Genomic DNA, 21067 nt, shown 5'->3' with positions numbered 1-21067 from the left:
TGGGAATGAAATGAAATGAGGAGCTGCTAGACCATCTACAGAAGGCTACAGAACTTGCACTTAGCAGCCTGGGTGCAAGAAGAGACACATAACAAACATTGAAAGGTGGGTTACACCTCAGCCACACAAGACAAAGGCAAGTCCAAATGGGAAACTGCTTTTAACTAAAGTATTTGAAGGCTAATAAGGTTATCTCAATGCTGGTACATTTGTTTTCTCTACTGTACCAGCCTCCCAGGCACTCAGGTGGAGAATATCTCTTAGAAGTTGCATGCAATGCAACAGATCAATACTAAACTTCTGGTGCTTCTCTCAACCGTGTGCTCTGGATGCTGCTGTTTCTAAAAGAATGGTGATTCACTTTGATATTGAAATATTTTCAGAGAAAGGAGGAGAAAAATAGTAAACAAGTCTTCTTTTAGTTTACCTCCTCTTCAGCAAAGGCCTCCACAAGATTTAATCACCGTAAGACAAGCATTCGCAGGTGAAGGGGAGCCTAAAAAATTCCTAGCTTATTCTCCCACCGTCAGTTCTGCAAAGGCAGTTTTAGCAGCTTCCCACTTTTCTTTCTCACTGTGAAAAGCCCAAATCCTTGCTGCTGGTCTCCATACAAGCAGAGATGCTTAAGTGCATTTTGCTGGCTGGTACATCTGCACCTCCATGACGAGGCAGGCTGAGCACTGTCCTTTTAAGCAAGGCACCGATTAGATCAAGGAAATAGAGCTATTATTCAAGAGTGACAACAGAACGTTTAGTTTTGCTGATCAACTTTTATCTAACCTGAAATGCCAGCAAGGAACACAGCAGGAAAAAAACGTATATATGCCCATGTTCTAATCAACAAAGTCTTTAAAAAAACTGCCTCCAAATAAGCGATTATATCCAGCGTATCCTACAGCAAAATCATTCCACATGAGAAGCCTCGTGCTATGCTGGGCCAAGGCTCATGCTACGTATGGGCTTTGGGCCAAGCCCTGTAAAAAACCCTCTTCCTAAACATGCTCCTCCTGCGTCACCTTGCCCACCAGGAGAATTTCACCCAAAGGCTGAGGATGAATTACGCCCTTGCTCAAATGAACTCAAATAATCAAAGTTATTGCTTTAACTATCATCACCCATAGACAGAAATTCCTGTAGGATTATGACTGTTTCATGCCTTTTATGTCTATTTTCATACAAACTTAGAAGCCTGTGCATGCAGCTGTTAGTGACTGTGTGTGCCCTTCAAGCCCTGGCAGGGAAAGTCTTATGATTTTCATTTGAAAATGAACATCTGTAGCAGGATATGTGCATATGGGGCTGCTCCCATGACACAGACGTTCCCACATGGCTCTTATCTCAGAAAAATTATTCTAACATCATTTGACACTCACTTCTCTATAGTGCCTTTCCAGCCTAGGGCCTACACATTCATTTTACTTCTTACAGGTCCCAGTTAAATAAATGCATACAAGGTCTGGTCTGCAGGCCCCCTGTTTAATGCTGCCAATAAAGTACTCAAATCCACCGTATGTGTCTGGCTTTGTTGAAGGTAATTGATATCTAACAGGAAAAAGGGCTTGCAGAGACATTTGCTTTTCCTTTTGTCTACTACTACAGAGGGATTTAAGTGCTTATTTAAAGAAATGATAAACTGGACACACGCGACTCATTTTGGGAGGGTTCCTTCTGCTATTTCTCCTCCACAGAGAACGAGGGTCCTCCAGGAGGCAAATTCAGCACATCTATATTATGCATCTGCCCTGAATTTGTTCTTGAGAGAAAGCGGGCTCCTCCACTCACTACCCGGGGAGCAGAGGGAGGTTTCCTCTGTGCACAACGTCAGTTTGTCAGCTCTTTGTGGTGCTAAACGAAAACCTCCCGTGTGAACCCTTTCGAATCCCTCCTTCGGGTTAAGTCTTGTGCAGATCGTGGGTCCCATTTTCCACCCCTAAAATCCTTTCAGTGACCAGTCCCAGGCAATTCAGGTAACAGATAATATTCACAGAAACTACCTCTCACTGTTTGCAGGTATCTTAGGATCCAGGCAAAAATGCCTGGTTTTGAACACATGTTTGTACAGTACACGTTATTTCAGCGTTTAGAGTTGACCTTTCCCTGAACACTCTTCTTATATTTTCTTGTATTCTTTAGACTGCAGACCTGCTTAGCCTTTTCCACCCCTGGCAGGCAGAGCAGAGGGGATGGGAGGCCTTTGCAAGCTGCACAGCACTTCCATCTGGCAACGGGGAAAAAACCTCTCAAGAAAAGCAAGAGCCTTCTTGCCCTTGATAAATGGTGGGTAGTTTGAGCAATCAATGAATTCTCCAATGTATCTACTATCAATTCATATTTATACAAAGCCATGGCAGAATCAAACAGCTGAAACTAACAGTACCTGAACCATCATCTAGACAAAAGAAGTGTTTTTTTAAGCTTCACTTTTACCAAGCTGACAATAACATTTATGCCTCAAGTACATTATTAAACAACAATTAGAAGCTTGCAGTTAAATTTGGGCTTCCTGAAAGCTTTGTAATTGACTTTCTGGAAGCAAGTACTGAACTAAAGAAACATTTGCTACAGCTCAGCAAATACCAGATCTTCTGGTTTGATGGTCAAAGAAAAAAAAGGCTGAATATAAAAAGTCATTTTACCCAAACTAAAGACATTTAATTTCTAAGTGCATATTTTCATTTGAAAAGTGCACATTGAAGCAAGCACATTGAATGGTGTTTAGAACCAAAAAAAAATAAAATGCAGGCATTTAATCAGAAAAAGATATGAAACATTCAGACATCCTAAATTTCCTCTCTTTTCACTAGCTGAAAAAAAAAATTGCCAAGGTATTTCAGTGGGTCCAAACGACATTCTTCAGAGAACCATCTAATAGCTACAATATTCTGTCCTGCTCTAATTCTGTCCTTGCGATGGCTCCTCATTTAGAGACTACACTGCAGTAACTAATGTTATAGCAAGTTTAAATGTGCAGCTCTTTTCCTTCTTTAAAACCAATTAAGAGTGAGATCACCAAGGAACTCAGACCCTAAAGCTTAAAGGATGGGTGAGGCTGGAGTTCAAGGGGAATTCAAATGGCAGCTTCAAATTAATCTGTTTACCTGATAATAAGCTAGATGTCTTCCCTCAAAAGACACCATTGTTCCGTACTCCATAGGTATTATTGAAGGGCTGGGGTTTATAAACTGGGGGCATTCTTCTTCCTGGGGAGATAAACATTTTATACATTATTTAAAATAAAAAAGTCTTGCCACAACAAGCTTCATTGGCCTTCGGACAATGAAATTATTGTTCTGAAGAACTTCATGCTTAAAATACAGTGACAGATTTGATTACACCCTTTCAAATTAGACATGCTAAAAATGACTACAACATATGTCAAAGCTGTGGGTGATTATCTTTCCCAGCCTAGAAATCTTGTTCCTCCCATTGAAGCAAAATAGTAAAATGAACAAAAATATCCTTTCAGGAGCTCTTCAGCCATACTACTCCTCCTCAATCACACCCTTAAATTCCCACCTCCGCACTGTCACTAAAAAAAACCCTTACACTTCTGGAATTAAATTTAGGATCATTTTTAAATCAATAATTCAACCAACTCATCTGTGAGGAAAAGCAAAGAAAATAATGAAGTGTTCTAATAAAAAGCTAGTATTTTTTTAAAAAAACATTACCATATTTTGTTTAATCACGTCCTGTTTTGAAGAGGACTCCTCACATATATGTCTCTTCCAGTCCCACTGGCAATTCCATCTATTGCTCGCGCAGGAATAGCATCTACAAATATAACACGATAGCAATGACAAACTGTCAGGCTTTCTCCCCCACTGACCAAAAAAAAATATCTATTCATGGAGAGTAGCTCAATCTGTTACAGTATCCTTACTATATTAAGCTGAGCACTTCATAGTGAGAACAGCTCAAGAACCTAATTTTTTTCCCCTTTCACATAAGTAAGGATCAGAAGATGGCTGCATCTCTCAACATTTGGGAATGGTCTTGATCAACCTGTACATGCCAGGCTGGAAAACGTGTTGTTTGGAGCTGGCTGTGCTGCCTTGGGGCAGCAACGTGCCCTGAAGGTGCAGGGATGACAACAGTGGCAGAGGCAGCTTTGACCATCCTATCGAATCCACCCAAACTCCACGCCGGATATTTCTGGCTAGGTCCATGGATATCTATGGAGCTCAGCTGCAGATGCATTAGCAGCAGCAGAAATGGGAACCCAGGGAATTGACCCTGATTATATGTGCCATGAACATTCCCATTCCTTGTATTTTATGTTACAGGCTCACCCGTGCTCATCAACCCTTTCTAAATCCACTAAAACATAAAGAAAGGAATTTGGACACTGGAAAAATCTGGGAGTGCAAAGATTTGATGACAAAACCCTTCAACAGCTCAGCTGCAAGCTACCTGAAACACAGTTACAGTACCTGAACACTTAATAAGCTGAAATACTTACGGCTGATTTTCAACAAGATTCATTGCTTCTTCACAGTCATAAAAAGGATAGGTATGTGATGCAAAAAATATATTTTTCTGTCCAAAGGTTAACTTTAATGGAACTGAAACATGATCTATCACAAAAGAAAAGAAAAATCATCTAAGTGGTTGTTGAATTCTTTAGCTCTTGATCAGAAAGATTCATAATAATGCTTTTATTATTTGTACAGGACATATGTAAATATTTAACTATACAACCGACACTTTGGATCTCATGACCTGTTATATTTCAGATCTATGAGCTCTGTATTTGTCTTTTTGACCTTTACAATTTTTTCAGTATATGATGTTTGGAAGAAAAGCATAGATGTAATGAACGAAAGAAGTAAAATCACAGAGTAGCTTTGGTTTATGGCAGTGTTTCTTTGTGGTACTAACATCACGCTAGAGCCTAAAAGAGTATGGAAACCTGAATAAGGAGATGATTGAACACATATGAAAACTGGCATGAGAACAGTCATTTTAAACATAACATTTTCTCAAATATGAGTATGTCTTCATGTAAAATTACGTGTTGCATTCGTGGATTAGAACTGTCACTGTCACATGAATTGAAGCAAGCAATCTTTGTGGTTGCTGCTCAGCACTGCCTGCAACGCGGAGTTACCACAAACGCCTGCAAGCTTCGCTCTGCTCTACATGACTTCTCCACAAACCTGCTTCTCAACTGGATCACTGCTGAGCGAAGAGTGGAAAATTTATCTTTAGGAACTGGTGTTTTTCCCCACGAAGCTGCCTGAAATACCTTTTGCAGAAATCATTAAGCCCTTGTGACAAGCTATTTCACAAGCTATTGGGCAACTTTAAACTCTGCTTTCCTTGAACAGGTTCTTGAAAGAGCGTGAGCAGCTTGCCTGGAATCCCCTGTTGCTAGTGCTGGGTCCCCTTGAAGATTTCAAGACTGGTAGACATGCCAGGGGATTTCCTGCGAATGGTACTGCAAGAAAACATCCTTCCTTCCAGGAAATGTCCCTTTAGAATGATCACAGCTGCAGTAAGTTGGTTCCATCCAGCCTCCATAGGGTTTCTTGACAGTACGTGGATGTCTCTGGATTTGTGGAGCATTTGTTCACATGCTCTCAGGAATCACTGCTTGCCTTAATTACTGACTGACTTCTGCTGTCTTCTTGCAGATAAATCCTGCTGAAGGGTCTGCCCAACTTCTGAACATCTTCCTAGTATTTCTGAACGTGCTTTCAAGTGGATCCCTCTGCACCAGACTCAGAGGGATGTATTATTCAGAGAAGACTGGGTTACTCTAGTGCCAGCCCTTGCCATCAGGTTTCTAGTCTCACTTGGCATGCTGAAAGACAGCAAGTTCATCAACCTGGTCTTCTTATGTCTCGCCCCACAAAACATTTAGGTGGCACAAATTGGCCCTCCATAAGGGAGTACTGTTCCAACACTTATAACCTAACACCTTCACACACTCTGTTTTAAAACTCAACAGTGAGTGCACAAGCCTCACAGCCAGATCTCTGGGCAAATAAAACTGGATTTGGGTCTGTTTCATCCTTAAGAGAATTGAAAAGTGCTTCAAAGTACTGTTCTGACAGTTCCTAGCAGTTCTGGTATATATTAAAAGGCATCTCTAACAGCTCAAAGAATGAGCACACTTCTCTAACTCGATACATAATAGTCAGTGTTGTGTTACTGGTTTTATTGCACATGCCAATGTATCAAAATCTATGAACCTGAAGTGTGAATCAAGCCCTAGCTAGGAAATAGCATAAGAATTATGGCTGGCAACAAACCTCAAAGCATATAATCAGTGGTTCAGAACACGAGGCAGTCTCTTTAATTACACAATCACATATTTTTCCACTGGACTTACTATTGCAGAAGTCAGAAGGAACACACTAAAAGATGCAAAGGTGTTAGGAGAAAAACTATGAGAAAAAATAGCTTTGTGACATGTCATGGAAAACAAGATGCTTGACTACAGCTGAGCAGAGCAAAAATTAAACAGCAGAGAGAAGAAACTTTAATGCTAAAGTGCACAAGCCTCACAGCCAGATCTCAGTAATGCTTGTTTGTGTGGGACAGGGAACAGCACCTTTCTGTCCTCTGCCAAATCCCTCTTTGAGTTCAGGTTTCTGGTAGAAACACAGGAAATGATAAAGCTTGCAAATACGGGAATTTTCAAATTTGGAGCATGAGTAAATCCTTTTATTTAAAACATTAAAGTTTGATCAGGCAAAATTTTTAACAGCAAATTAAATTCTTCCTGGAAGAGGAAAAACCTGTAGACAGCTCATGTATAAAAAGGTGTGACAGAAGCAGCAAGCTATGTGGTCTCCTTTTTCATATAGGAAAGACAGCAATATTTCCTTACCTTGGCCTTTGGGTGTTGGAGGAATCCAGTCAGGGGGCTCACAGATAATAACTCCTTCTCTTAGCTGAGCAGAACGGGTGGTTTCCCCAAATGTACAAACAAGCTCGTCACTGTCAGTTAACGTTGGCATTGGACTTACAGTCAGTTCCACCTGGAAACAAAATTTTAGAAGAACAAAGTATTAAAGAAACTAACTGGAGCCCAATAAAATTTACGGCCAGAGAAGTTTCAGCTGCTCTTTTTTCTTGCCAAAGCTGATATTTTGGCTAGTGCCACAGCAGGTGGTTTTCCTTCTCAGTTTGTATTTGTTCTATCTCTTCTCCCTACCATTTTACTAATGCTTGGCACGCTCTGTGTGTGTTGAATTGCACTGGTACAAAACCCTCTTGTCCTGCCAATGCACAGCATCAGATTGGGATTAAAGGGTCTTTACAGACACCTCCTCAGCCTCTTGCCTTTTGCTCTTGCCCTCAACAACAGTAAGCAGAGTGCTTAAGCACCTAAATCTGGATGGCCTTAAGTAGATTCACATTAATATTACCGGATAATGAAAACAAGGCAGGATGGGCTGGAAACACTGGTGTTTGCAAGGGTTAAGGAGAAAAATGGCTTCCTCAAGGCTGCACACACACGCAGAAACAAGCTAGGATCTACCTTTACTACCGAAGTGGCACAGAAAAAAAAATATCTGAAAAAGTCGTGGTGAGCTTTACTAAGATTTTGCTTGAGGAGGTTCAGTGAGCATGTGAGAAACTAAAAGTGAAATATCAAGGCAAAACTTAGAAATGAAACAGGGAAAAAAAAGAATTCCTGGATACTGTCCTTGATTTAATTCTTCAGGCATGTTAATTATACAGTTCAAAAATTTCCATTTTGTGTTGTATTATTTTACCATACATGGTTTGCTGTTAACAGTGGAAATTACAACCCCCTTTCTCATGGAAATTGATGTATAATGTTGTGTACTACAGAACTTGAATATAGGAATCATGACATTAGGGATATTATAGGTATCATGTAAATGCTCATTTGAAGGTGAATTATAATTCAGGATTCTTCTTCTTTTTTATTCTTTGACCTAAGTTCCTGATGTGAGACACCAGGGACTTGTCTACATGGAGATGCTCAAGAAAGCCAAGAGGTGTGGAATTAAGAAGAGGTGTGGATCTCAAACGGACCCATTACTTTCCACTGATGCTTGAACTCGGCATGGAAATGGTCTTAACATAATGCTGTTTGGATCACTTAGCAATGGAATTAAACTAATATGAATTAAAGTCTCCTTGTTTCTGATTAAGAGGGATTAAAATGTATTTAATAACTTTACTCAAAATTAATCTGATTTTACAGTCCCAGGAACTCCTTAGTCTGCACTGGCGTGCTCCATTTGGAATCAGTGCTAGAAATGACACCCCGATTACAGTGCAAATGCTTAGCCCTGATGCTACAGAGCAGTTTTGCATGCACCCTCTCACTTGCCTGTGTAGGGAAGTCCGCCGCTTCTTTTAAAGGCATTGCTTACGGCTTTGGTGCTTACTACAATTTATGCTCAAGTGAGCTGAGAGAGAATGTAAGGGCATGATGAATTCTCCCCTATCAGTTACCTTTTATGAGTAATATAATATTGTATAACATTTTCACGACATTCAGATACATGTAAGCAGTTTGTCATCCATACTAACATCATTCAGGTTTATAGAGAAGGTCAAAATGACTGTTTCTTAGAAGAAAACATGAACTGCATCCTGCAAAAACAGCATTGTGAGAAGCATCAAAGACTGAGGGCCCCAAAACCTAACATTTTATTTCCAGTCACCACTGAACATAAAGAAAGGCAGATACCCACTTTCCTGGTAGTCATATCAGTGTATAAGAAGGTATAGAGCAAGCCTCTTGCCGTACCTTGGCAGGGGATCTGCGGCTCATGTTCTGAGGCTCAGCACTAATGATAGTCATGCAGGTGCCACTTGGACTCCACAGCCAGTGGTTCTCCTTATCAGCTGTCTCACAGTCTGCCCTCTTGGTGCACCTGATGAAATGCAAACAAAAAGCAACATGCAAGCGTGACTCAGCTTCCTCTGCTCCATGCAACGCTTTCACCATTGGAGACTGAAATCATAAGATCAGATCAGAGGGAATTTCCTTTAATATTGACCATTTCTGTTGCTCTTGGAGGGCTTTTAATACTGATGGAATAAGTACTAATGTGTCCTTGAGATTATCAAAAAGTAAATGGGGAAATATATGGTACATTTCCACATAGAATCATAGAATGGTTAAGGTTGGAGGGGGCCTCTAGAGATCATCCAGTCCAACCCCCCTGCTCCAGCAGAGACACCCAGAGCACGGGGCACAGGGCAGCATCCAGGCGGGTTGGGAAGACCTCCAGAGAAGGAGACTCCACAACCTCCCTGGGCAGCCTGTGCCAGGGCTCTGGCACCCTCACAGGAAAGAAGTTCTTCCTCACATGCAGATGGAACTGCCTGCCTTTCAATTTATGCTCATTACCCCTTATCCTACCACTGGCCACCACTTGAAGAGCTTGGCCCCTTCCTCCCTACATTCCCCCTCCATGTACTTATACATATTGATCAGATCCCCTCTCAGCCTTCTCTTCTCCAGGCTAAACAGGCCCAGCTCACTTAGTCTTTCCTCATATGAGAGATGCTCCAGTCCCTTCATCATCTTTGTTGCTTTCCCCTAGACTCTCTCTAGAAGCTCCATATCACCCAGTATTAGACAACTCACACCTGGAATTAGACAAACCAATAATATGGGCAATAATACTTATCACAGCATCAGCACAAGGACAGAGCCTTTGCCAGATCATCTGAAATAAGGAGCATAAAACAAACCCCTCAAAGGGTGGGCGCTGCCTATTGTTTCTGTAGGTCATGTGGACAACACCTGGGCGCTGGCAGGTAAACACCCTAACAAACACCTGACCCGTGAGGGGAAAAAGCCACAGAGATTTGCTGCGAGGCACCCAGGCCTGCCCACAGCTCCTGTGAAACTGTGGCATGAGGGACACGGAGCTGTAGCTGAGAAAGGTCTCACTAACCACGGCCACTGCTCAGAACCTCTCCCTGCCAGGACACCCTGGGGCTTCCTGGAGCCCTCCAGGAAGGGAGCAGCGGCTCCGCACGGATGGGGAGCCCAGCGTAGCAGCGAGCCCCTCAGCACTGCTGGCTGCCCGGGCAAAAGACTATTAGCAAGTCGGGGGCTTTGAAGAGGCACAATTGCCTCACGGTTCTGTCAGCTCTATCCTCAAGGATATTATTTATGTACAGAGTCCGCAGGCGTGCAGCAAATCCCTAAATCCACAATAAAGATGTACGGCATAGATCACAAGGTAGAATATGGGGTGGCTGAGGAAGAACATGAGAAATGAAGGAGATTTTTTTTTTCTCCCTTTGGAAAAAAAATACCAGAAAATGCAAAAATTCATGTTTGCCTGTGCTCAGAGACCATTAATACTTTAAGATATTGAGGTCAGTGGTCATATCTGAAACCTGAAGGGAAAACTAGCGAAAATTGCCTTTTGTATGATATATGACACAGCCTTCAACTCCCGGTAGCCCAGGAGGAGCTCAGGTCATATATTCCAGCTCCCCAGTTTCATACACATGCTGATTGAAGCAAGTCCAGTCTTAAGAGTTACAGTCTATCCCATAAACTTACATGCAATGCAGGGCTTAATCTGCGGTGCTCAACGTTAGGCTTTGCATCGGGCTGTTAGGCAACCTAAGGGGACCGTTCACGTCTTAAGACAGGAAGCTGGAAGCCTGAAATTCATCTAGAATCAAATAGCCCCTTTGTTCCGACGGCCAGTCCGTCGAATCACGCGTTCCCAAGCGCTCATGCCAAGGGGTTAATTAACTTAGTGGTCAAAAGGGAGCTGGGGGGCGGCCTCTCCCACTCCCCACGGCCGCCGGGCCACCGTAAAGCAGCGACATTCCCGAGCTGCCCTAGTTTACATATGTTTGAATATTAATTGTGTTAACCTCCACAGGGAAGTCAGCCAAGTGCCCGTTTCTGTTCTCCCGCAACGAGGTGAGAGTGTGATGTAGCTGCACTTCTCGATAAATCCCATTTGTATGAAACTGGTGTTTGCTCTACATGCTGTATTCCAGACACTAGCTGCCCTTTCTTTTATATTCTCCATGTAAAATATGTGCTGTCTTTTCTGATTTTTTTATACAGAGTAGTCTTTTAATTGTGGGGCGAATATTTGACTGTATGGTGCAGAGAATCATAAAACACGTAGTTTTAAGCAGTTAAGATATATGCTAATTTGTAGTAATCACAGAAATATATATATATTTTTCCAAACTAATCAAACCTGCAGAAAGAAATGGGGACTTATTTGCATGTGTAGGAGACCAGCAGCAAATGCTCTGGGTGTCCCTGCTGGAGTAGGGGGGGTTGGACTAGATGATCTCTAGAGGTCCCTTCCAACCTCTACCATTCTGTGACTCTGTGATTCTGTTTGCTCACTGAAATGTAATCTCTCTCAGGGGCACAAGGCAGAGCACAAAAAGCTGGACTTGCTACACCAAGCAGGAACTCAGTGTTACTGCTTAACATCAAATGAACATCAAAGTAGCACCAAAACTGGCACAACGCCACCACCTACACGTGAACCCATCCCAGACAACTCACCTGTCCTCTCTCACACACCAGCCACAGTAGGGGTCCTGGGCTTGAGCACACTTCTCGCAGTCTGAGTATTTCTGGCAGTCCTGGACGGGAAGCCGATATACCTAAGGACCCAAAAGTACCACAAGTTGTCACATGTCTGAGGAAGAGGTAAGGAGGCCGAAGAGTTAATGAGTGGGACTGCGCAACACCGCTGCCTGTGGCAGCAGAAGGATTGTGCCCCTATCACTACGGCCAGAGCTCAGACTGATTTTAACAAAATCCATATGAACAAGGTCTGTTCCCCCCTAGCTTGACTTAACAAAATCCAAGCTTACACATTTCCTGCTCTTTTTCACTGCAAGTATTCTTTAATCTCTCTCCAAAGTGAAACAGGATGTTTTTCTATCCAGGATTGTGATGTCTTTAAAAGTGTTTCAGTTCCTCTGGACTTTGTTATGTCTAGTGACCTGCAGAGCAGAGATGGCACCAAAAGCCCTTCAAACTCAAGACACGGCTACTGCGCCATGGCTGCCTTCACACGCCTACGTGGATACATCATTTCTTAACCAGTCTATGTTCTCCTCCCTACAGTTAAAAGGGAAAAGAAAGGAAAATGGGAATAATTGTGACCGGAAGCAGCAGGGAGGAGAGCGTCACCCGTTCTCACACCCTCAGTGAATATATGGCTTCTGGTTGTGCTCTCCTGCGGTGCTGAGAATAAACAATTTTGCTCCTCTTTGATGTGAAGGCTGAGCCAGCACTCAGTCATCCCTCTTAATTAAGCCAGGGGAACTGTGTAAGAGGGAACGGGGACCCTTCCTGGTGCCACCAGCACTGTTCCAGTGACAAAGACTGCAAGGAGCTCAGCAGCAGCAGCTTCAAGACACAAGTTTCCCTCTTCTACCTTCTCTCATTTAAAACAACTGGCAGCTACAAAGATATGTCAAAAGTCTGAATCGGGCCTTCTTCCACACTGGGAAAGTTCAACCTGACTCTGTTAAGGGAAAGTCAGCATTTGATAGTTTTCATGTATTTATTACTACTTAGGTATTCCTTTTCAACGCTCCTCTCCTCCTTCTTTTTCCTTCCACAGATTCTTACCTAACTAGATCTGAGTTACTGGAACACGGTTTCACTAACTGGTGCCCCTCTCGGGAGTAATTTAGTACCAGTGAATGGCTTTTTTATGACAAAGTATTTGTTTCATAACTCTGGCAGGCAGAAACAAGCCCTAGAGTCTCTCCAAGTTTTATGTAAACTTAATGGATTTTAAAAAAAGAGCTGCTCAGTTTACAGTCTGCTCTGAAATGCAACCAATGTGGCTTCAGAGATTCCCTAATTGATATTCTTACTCAGAGAGCCCGGTAAAAAGGAAAGCAATGCTAAGTGATACCCCAGGCTTCTGTCTTATTTCCAATTTGAGGGCTTCCATGAGGAATTTGGGATTCAACCCTTTCTGTTTACTGATAGTGAAGCAGACTAAGCAGGGCGGGGGGCTGCAGCCTTTTCCAATTCCCCCTGGAAGCTGCAAGGGGCTTCTCCTCATCTCCATGGGAAAGTCTCTGCCTGCAGCCTTCGGCCCCTGGTTTTCTCCGGATCCAGTTCCCTTTACAAGGCTGCTCCAGCCATCATCCATCACAGCAGCGAGTTCCCTTTAGCCCAGGCACTTTGCTCCTGCTCACTAGGGCCTGTGGCAGCGCAGCCATCCCGCCCTTTCCGTCTTTGCCTTTTTCAAGGAACTCCAAACTACTCGGACTCCCAGGGCTGCCTTCTGAGATGTCTCTTCCCACAACTCCCAGCTCTTCTTGAAACAGAAGTGCACATTCCAGCACGCATTCTTCTCCCTCTGCTTATGTCACTTTATTGCTTCCAGCAATTAAGGCTCTCATTCTCCTTCTATCTATCTCCTTCCACAAGTGGGTGGGACTGTTCGCTGTAATTAACTCCCGAAGATGACAGTAATGTAATGCCATTACAGAGCTCCCCAGCTTAGTTATTCATGCTTAAGCTGAACAGATTTGGTAAAAGAAAATTATTATACATATTATTCAGAAATTGCAGTGGCTGGGTACCTGGGAAAGCAGTTTTGAATACTTTCTTCAGTAGCACTCTCTAAATTTAAACATTTTGTACAGGTGGAATTATTCCTCCAAATTTTCCCTAAAAAATGAGGTCATGGCCTGCGTAAATCCTACTTTTTCAGGCAGACTCTAACCAGAACCCTCTTGGGGGTTGCTCACATCCTTCACGCTCAGCAGCTCGATGGATGGCCTGGAAGGGACTTGGGGCTTTCAAGCAGGGTGCTCATTTGTCAAACGGGGTGCCAGGCTGACCAGTCTTCAGTGGGATTTGGAGTCCTGCTGCAAATCTGACTGAAGGCAGATTAGAAGTATCAGATGCTCCACAGAACGTAATAACCACTCTCCCACACTGATGTATTATTATTAAATCACTTTATCCGTTACTGCTCTGGCACGTTTTCCAATGAGGCTTCTAGACTGAAAACCCTCAGCTAGAATATAGTAATCCCACAGCAGAAATCCATGAACCCCTCCATAAAACAGAAACACAAGACACGTCATTTTCACCCATAGAGTCTCCTTTCACAGCACCATTTCCCCTCAGCTAGAGCTGCTGGGGTTTTTCCCACGTCCCCTTCAGTGTCACTGTCAGTGGTGAGGAGGGGCAGAGAGCAGCAGGGTGTCACCCATCCTGTCTGGGACAGCTGGTGAACCCTGTGCTTGATGTTGGCAGCTCCAGCGACCACAAAGAGAAGAGTCTGAAGCAGGTTACAGCCCGAGGTGAGGTGGAAATATGGCATCCCTCTCATTTCCTGTTTGCTCTGTGTTTCTTCCTTCCTTTCTTCACAAATCTCCACTCTGGCTCATCTGCCAGCAGGGAGAAGGGAAGCCTGGGATTCCCGGCTGCTTGTTCCTTCTGTTGCAGAGTCTGATCTTTCCTGTCGCACCGATTCAGCCCTAGGCAGGAACTCATAACTCACACAGAGGTATGCACAAGTTGCAGTTCTTTCCGTTTCTTCTTAGCTTTTGACAGCAAGACTCACAAAGACTCTGGGATGTTTTACACGTGTGTAAATGCTATTGCTCCAGCCACAAACATCCGAAATCTTGAGGAGTTTCAGAGCTCCTTAAAAAGACCCGTGCCAGCTAGAGTATCCCCTGATAACACTGCAAGCAAAGCTTGAGCCCTGTCAGGGCCCTGTGATGTTTCACAGCTTGACCCTGAGGTGTGTTCTGGTGCCAAACAGTATCTGATCTTCCTCATGGATCCTCTTTGAGAACCTAGAGGTGAACTCACTCCTTATTTCCAAAATCATTAGGTACATAACCTTTTCCTGAGTGATAGTCCACCAGCCTGGAGGTCTTCTTTTTTGAAGAGACCTCCCTTGAAGTCAGAAGAACTGCCAACACTAAAAGGATCATAGAAACCCTTTTGTTTATCTTTAGAGGCACCTACAGTGCTATTGCTCATTCACGACGGAGGGAGCCTGAAGCAGAGAGGTTGCTAAAAGAAGACCTTTCACCTTTCTCCATCTACCTCCTACCACTACCAATTTCGTTTTCCCAGGAATGTGCTGTGCTCCTCCCCAGTGCAAAGGGGAACCTTGAGCAGGAGCAGCCACACCAAGCAGGACAACTTCCGAGAAGAACTGTGAGATGTAGAGACCTCAGGTGAAATGGCAGAGAAAGTTAAACTTGAGCTGACCCCTTACCACAAGAGGGATACTCTACCTTGTCTGTGGTCATCACGTACAGATTCTCTTGGGTTCTATCAAGGGCCAGGTCTTTCTTTATGGGTTTGTTTAGTTCAATAGTGAGAGAGCTGTATTCACTTGCAGTGGAGGACAGGAACACCTGTTTCACAGAAGACAGAGATGTGGTTAATACTGATTTATTTTAATGCTGTAAAATTCAGATTTTCAACTTTGAACCTTTGCACTTCATGGTGTTCAGACCTGTTGTTCTCTTATGATAAACAATAGCATCAAATCTCAAACCACACAGAGATGTGAGGTCATCCCTTGATTTCAAGCAAAAGAACGTAGGCTGTGTTTGAGTCTTGACACTCCAACACTGCAGACACACACGAACACTTAAGCCCCACACCCAACAGCTCGAATTTACCAGAGCTTCCCCTTTAGCTTTATATTCTTATCCATATCCATTGATGAGACAGACTGATTACAAAATGAAAAATTGTTCTTAAGCTAATAAAGGCTTGACTTGAGATGAGAGTAAAGCAGCTGTTATATCACCAAAGGCTATTTATATAGGGCTCTCAGGAAGGTAGCTAAACCTTAGAGGAGAGTGTCATTCAGGAGATGCTGATTCAACCAGTGTATCAGAGAAACTGAAGCACATCAGAGATCAGCTGTTTCTCCTTTGAAATTAAAAATACCAAATATCAGGAGAATCTATTCCTGAGATGTGAAATTACAAATCACATATATTTTTTAGAGGAGAAGCAAATCATTCCTATAAAATTGCAATATTTTAAACAGGTTCCACTATTTTGTCAGAAACGTTACCTTAAGAATTTTACCATCCGACGTTCCCAGAAATGCCACCGTGTGCCCGTTTTCCACTGCCACAGTGACAGCCGTGAGATTCATCCCTTCTTTTTGCAACACCGGCTTCTCTATGACACCGTTTCTGCTTCCCAAAAGGTATGGTAAGTGTTCAGAGCCACAGGGGAAATTTTTGCTCGCATTCTAATAAGGAATAGCAATACAGAACGATGTTAAACATTCAGATCACTAATTCCTAGCTCGGGGTGCAGTGCAACCGTCCTACCACAATTACAATATCCCTCAGACACAGGCAGAGAGAAATGGACTGCCTGGCTCTTTTCCCCAGGCCAAGGGGCAGCAATCAGAAGGCAGCCTGCAAACTGCAGCACTTTGCAGACTGCTTCAGCACCTTCCAGGAGGGATGCAGGGAAGGAATGGGTTGCTTCTGTTTTGGTACAGAAGCTCAGCTCACCAAGCAGCCACTGGAAGCTGTCTCTTACTTTGTTTTCTCTCTTAATTGGCCTCTATCCATAGAAAAGCGACGCCCTGGCAACTGTGTCGTGAACTTCAACGCCTTCCCTCCTCGATGGGCTTCAATCCTAAACTGCAGGGAGCTGCAGCAGGGGGAAGTTCAGCCACAGCTTGGCTCTCCTGCTGGAGCTGGTAATGAGGCTGCTTTCTGATGAGGCATCCTCGCCAGCTCTGCGCAGGCAGCCAGGGCCTCTCCACTTGCCACATGCAGAATTCCTATTTTGGATGCTTGCCCCAGATATCCAGGTACAGCCCTGAGAAGCCCAAAATGCTTCTTACCTGTGCTAGACACCTCATGTGTGGAGGACTGTGGTTTCACGAGATGAAGGATTGGGGGTCAAACCGTGAAGGATGGAGGATTTGGGGGCCTTCCCCTGGGCTGCAGCCCACCACCTTCTCAAGCTGTGCTGAAGCATCTGCTTATGCAAGGATGCAGCTCATGCAGGCTGGGGAATTGGCTCATGTTTTTAAAAGCTGCCTGAGTTATTTTTAAGTTGCCTCAGCTTCGTGTAGGACCGGCTGCACTAGTGGAGTTGGGAATAGACAAGAGAGGTGCGGGCAGGAACATTACAAAGCCAACAGGGAAGCTGAAGACTGGCTCTTAAGGCCACAGTTGATGAGTGTGTTAAAGCACGAGGCAGGGATCTCCAAAAACATTTTTGGCATGGGAATCACAAGCCATACACAGAGAAGGCCGATGTCTACAGACATATTTTGGGCCAGAACAATACCTGAACCCCACTTGGATGGAAGGCATGGATGTAATATTGCCAGCTCTGAGAATCCAAATCCAAGTGGGAAACAGCACTGAACTCCAGATATTACCTAAGTGATTCTTAATACTGTTAAAAACATTAAAAATGGACTGGTGGGGACCAGAATTATGTGCACACTGTGACCATCTAGAGGCCGACCACAGGCGTGACGAATCACTGCAGCTGGCTTGGTAATTTCCCTATCAGAAGGAACCTCTGAAAAGAAGCACACTCACTCACGACACCAAATGAGATACATCTTTTGGAACACAACCATTCTTATCCGAATCTTGCTACCTCTTGCTGGACCTACTCTGCAACCTCCCAATCCCACCCCATTTCCAGAGCAAATCCAGCTACTGAGTTTTCAGTAGTCACCTCACAACACTTGAGCCCAAAGCCCCAAAGCCACCTAAGATAAAGCACAGTATATTTTATGTTAATTTTAACACAGATTCTAAAGTCGAGGCTGACATTACCAGTCCCTTTAATCCACACGGGTTTTCGACTGCAAAGAGCTTGTAAAACATGCTGGTATTCTGGTTAGTGTAGCAGTCGTTCCGGTTCTTCTCCATCTTCTCATTGATGTGCCTCAAGGAGAACATGCACATGGCCGACTTCAGCAAGCCCGTGTCCTTGTTTACTTTGCTGTAGAGGGCAAGAAGCACCTTGTCATCCAGCACAGCATCCCCAGCTTGCTGTTGCTGGGCCATGCTCCTGGCCAGCTCTTCTCCTGGCGCAGTGACATAAGCAGAGTGGCAGTGGTCGTAAGCCCCATCCTCGTCCTTGCAGCCCAGGTCCATCTCAAAGTAGGAGTAGTAGTGGGCATCGTCCTTGCACAGCCGGGCGATGAGCGTGCGGTTATGGACGGGCTGCTTCTCTTGCTGGTTGAAGATGAAGTAAACGTAATTCTTGTACTCAAAGACGGCCACAAACTGCTGCGTGCTCGACGAGTGATACGCCGACTTGACAGCTGCCGAGTCTGTATACATTTCAAAAATGTCCTTGCCATCACTTTCGTAGAGCTGCCGAGTGCTGATTATTATCCCGTTATCATTTGGCCCATTCCCTTTCCCAACAAACAAGACTCGGTCGTTATTCAAGGAAGTGATCAGCCCAACGGTCCATACGTTCTCATCGTTGCTGGCTACAAAGGACTTCTCTCCACTACTGTCCACATAATGCACAACGGTCGTAATGTTTGTCAGGTCTCTGATGGCACAGATTCCCTTAAAAAGGCTTCCACACACCACTATTTTGTTATCTGCCTTGTTCAGCAACAGCAGTTTGTTGTAGTTGTCAGTCATTACTGCCTCTTTGCACTGATTTTCATCTATTGGAGGAGTGCACTTTTTGTTATCCTTTTTTGGACCAGTTTCTACAAATTCCAGCACCTCCATGTTTTCTGTGAGGTGGTACAGAGCATTCACTGCTCCCAAATAGATACTCCCCGTGTCATTATCCACTGAGAGGTGATTCAGTTCTGTGGCACTCTGAAAATATTTCAGCTCCTCATTTTTGGATAAGGCGAAGCAAAAACAGCTGAAAATGCTGAGTGTCCAGGTCCATAAAGCCATTTCTGTGTAGTACCTAGAAGAAGAAAAGATAAAGCATAGTTAAAACCAAACTTTATATTAAATTCAGCAGCATGAAGGTTGGATTTTTTTTAGTGTTTTCAGACGCCAATATATTCATCACCCTTGGGCCTACGCAGACATGGCAAAGATTGCAGAAAGTCTCCAATCATGTTCATTGTCCAGCAATTGGGGAAGGATGAATCACAGAATCACAGAGTGGTTGAGGTTGGAAGGGACCTCTAGAGATCATCCAGTCCAACCCCCCTGCTCCAGCAGGGACACCCAGAGCACGGGGCACAGGGCGGCATCCAGGCAGGTTTGGAAGACCTCCAGAGAAGGAGACTCCACAACCTCCCTGGGCAGCCTGTGCCAGGGCTCTGGCACCCTCACAGTAAAGAAGTTCTTCCTCACATGCAGACGGAACTGCCTGTGTTTCAACTTACACCCATTTCCCCTTGTCCTATCACTGGCCACCACTGAGAAGAGTTCGGCCCCTTCCTCCCTACATTCTCCCCTCAGGTATTTATACATATTAATCAGATCCCCCCTCCCTTAGAAGGAATCTCAAGTCAAATCTGAAAGAAGTGAATAGAAGGGGGAAAATAGAACGCAGAAAAGGCAAAAGACACTTTAACAAACCAATTTAACAGAGGAAAGTCTTGCAGGAGGAGGAGAACAGCATAAAATGTCAAAACAAGGAATTGAAAAAAGAACAATAATAGTAATAGTAATAGTAATAGTAATAGTAATAGTAATAATAATAAAAATAAAAATAATAATAATAATAATAATAATAATAAACCCATGCTCCTGTGCCAGCCAAAGCTTCTGTTCTGGCAGTGGCAATACACTGTGGTGAAAGGGAGTTGCATGAATCATCATTTATGCTGGACAAAGCTCCTGACAACCCTCCGGAGCAAATCCTGCCTTCCAGCCCCGCGGCGTCCGGCTCCCTGTGCACCCAGTGAAGAGGCAGCCCTGGAAAGAGCCTTTCCACGGAAAGTGCAGCTCTGACTTCCCAAACTACCTCAAATCCACTAAAGGTAACTCAGAAATAATAGGGAAGACAAAATCAAAAGCCATCTTCAATCTCAGTGTGCTAAAACTCATTTATCGTAAGTCAGCTGAAGTAGTTAACTGTAAAATGAGGCCAAAGAAGAGACAGGGCATTACAGAGGGCATAAACCTCACTTATAATGATAGCCTGGCCTCATACGACACAGTGACCAGGAAATGCCTGAGAGTTATACCCTGTTTCTGACATATACTGACTTCAGCACCTACCTGGAGAAAAACGAAGCGTTAGGCCTCTCTATAGGAAGCTTACCTCCACAGCACAGAGCTTGTAGGAATTCTTACATTATTTGCAAGGAATCACTCTTTTCTTACTGCTCCCAAGGACCTCAATTTCCCAAACAAGCTTTGATTCCCACTTACATCTCGGCGGCTAAGTGGCACATCATCCTGCAGGTCATCTCATTGCAAACATCGTCCCTTATGGTTATTTGCAAAGAAATGAAAACACAGCTTGGCAAACTTCTGCAGTGCCATTTCCTAAGAGGTGTATCACTCTCCTATCTATTGTGCCAGGACCAAATGCAGAAAAATTCAGATTCATTTGTCCATGTTCTTCCCACAATGTAAAAAAAAAACCCCATGTACAGATTGTTGCCCTCTTAGATCTCGATCAAAAAAAAAGCCATAAACAGCTCTGCCTATAAACTATGCCTTAAAGGAGGGAAAACAATTTCTTGTACCTTAAATTCTGCAAGCAGTTCACTCCCACCCACATCCATTTTGTTCAGTGGAATAAAGAAAAATCAAAGGTAAAATGTATCTCTTTAAGATGCATTAATGAATTGTAAGACAGATATTAGAAATGAATTGTTTAACACTATCCATTAATTTAAATCCCTCCTTTCTGCATAATTTCGTCCCTCTGCGGCATGCAGCTTAATGACACAGAAGCTGAACTTCCAATACACGTGGATTTGTTCCATGGGGAGGAGGAAGAGTCTTGCTGGACCATGTCAGAGCCCATGTTTACAGAAGATGGATACATTTTGCAGCTCTGTTCGCAGATTCTTACAAGCAAAGCAAGCAACCCATATCTCTGTATAAAATGGTAACACTTCCTCCCTGCTATTTGCTTCCTTGTTTACTTGAGAACAACAGTTCGAGGGAGGACGGCCTC

At 43.7% G+C, this 21067-nt stretch overlaps 1 protein-coding gene across 1 annotated transcript in view; it reads right to left on the bottom strand.

Annotated features, from left to right (window-relative positions):
* Positions 1 to 21067, bottom strand: part of PLXNB2 (plexin B2) — a 111343-nt gene that overhangs the window by 58725 nt on the left and 31551 nt on the right. Inside the window, exons 2-10 of the mRNA XM_026053801.1 lie at positions 17776 to 18886; positions 16029 to 16211; positions 15232 to 15354; positions 11501 to 11601; positions 8741 to 8867; positions 6839 to 6989; positions 4463 to 4577; positions 3672 to 3774; positions 3099 to 3200 (exon numbers count right to left, since the gene is read on the bottom strand). Of these exons, the coding sequence (XP_025909586.1) occupies positions 3099 to 3200; positions 3672 to 3774; positions 4463 to 4577; positions 6839 to 6989; positions 8741 to 8867; positions 11501 to 11601; positions 15232 to 15354; positions 16029 to 16211; positions 17776 to 18886 (2116 nt within the window). The remainder of the gene's footprint in view (positions 1 to 3098; positions 3201 to 3671; positions 3775 to 4462; positions 4578 to 6838; positions 6990 to 8740; positions 8868 to 11500; positions 11602 to 15231; positions 15355 to 16028; positions 16212 to 17775; positions 18887 to 21067) is intronic.

The sequence above is a fragment of the Nothoprocta perdicaria genome, unplaced genomic scaffold (assembly GCF_003342845.1).
Source record: "Nothoprocta perdicaria isolate Ctin4 unplaced genomic scaffold, notPer1 scaffold_119, whole genome shotgun sequence".
Classification (NCBI taxonomy): domain Eukaryota; kingdom Metazoa; phylum Chordata; class Aves; order Tinamiformes; family Tinamidae; genus Nothoprocta; species Nothoprocta perdicaria.
This window is presented reverse-complemented; position numbering and strand designations above follow the sequence as displayed.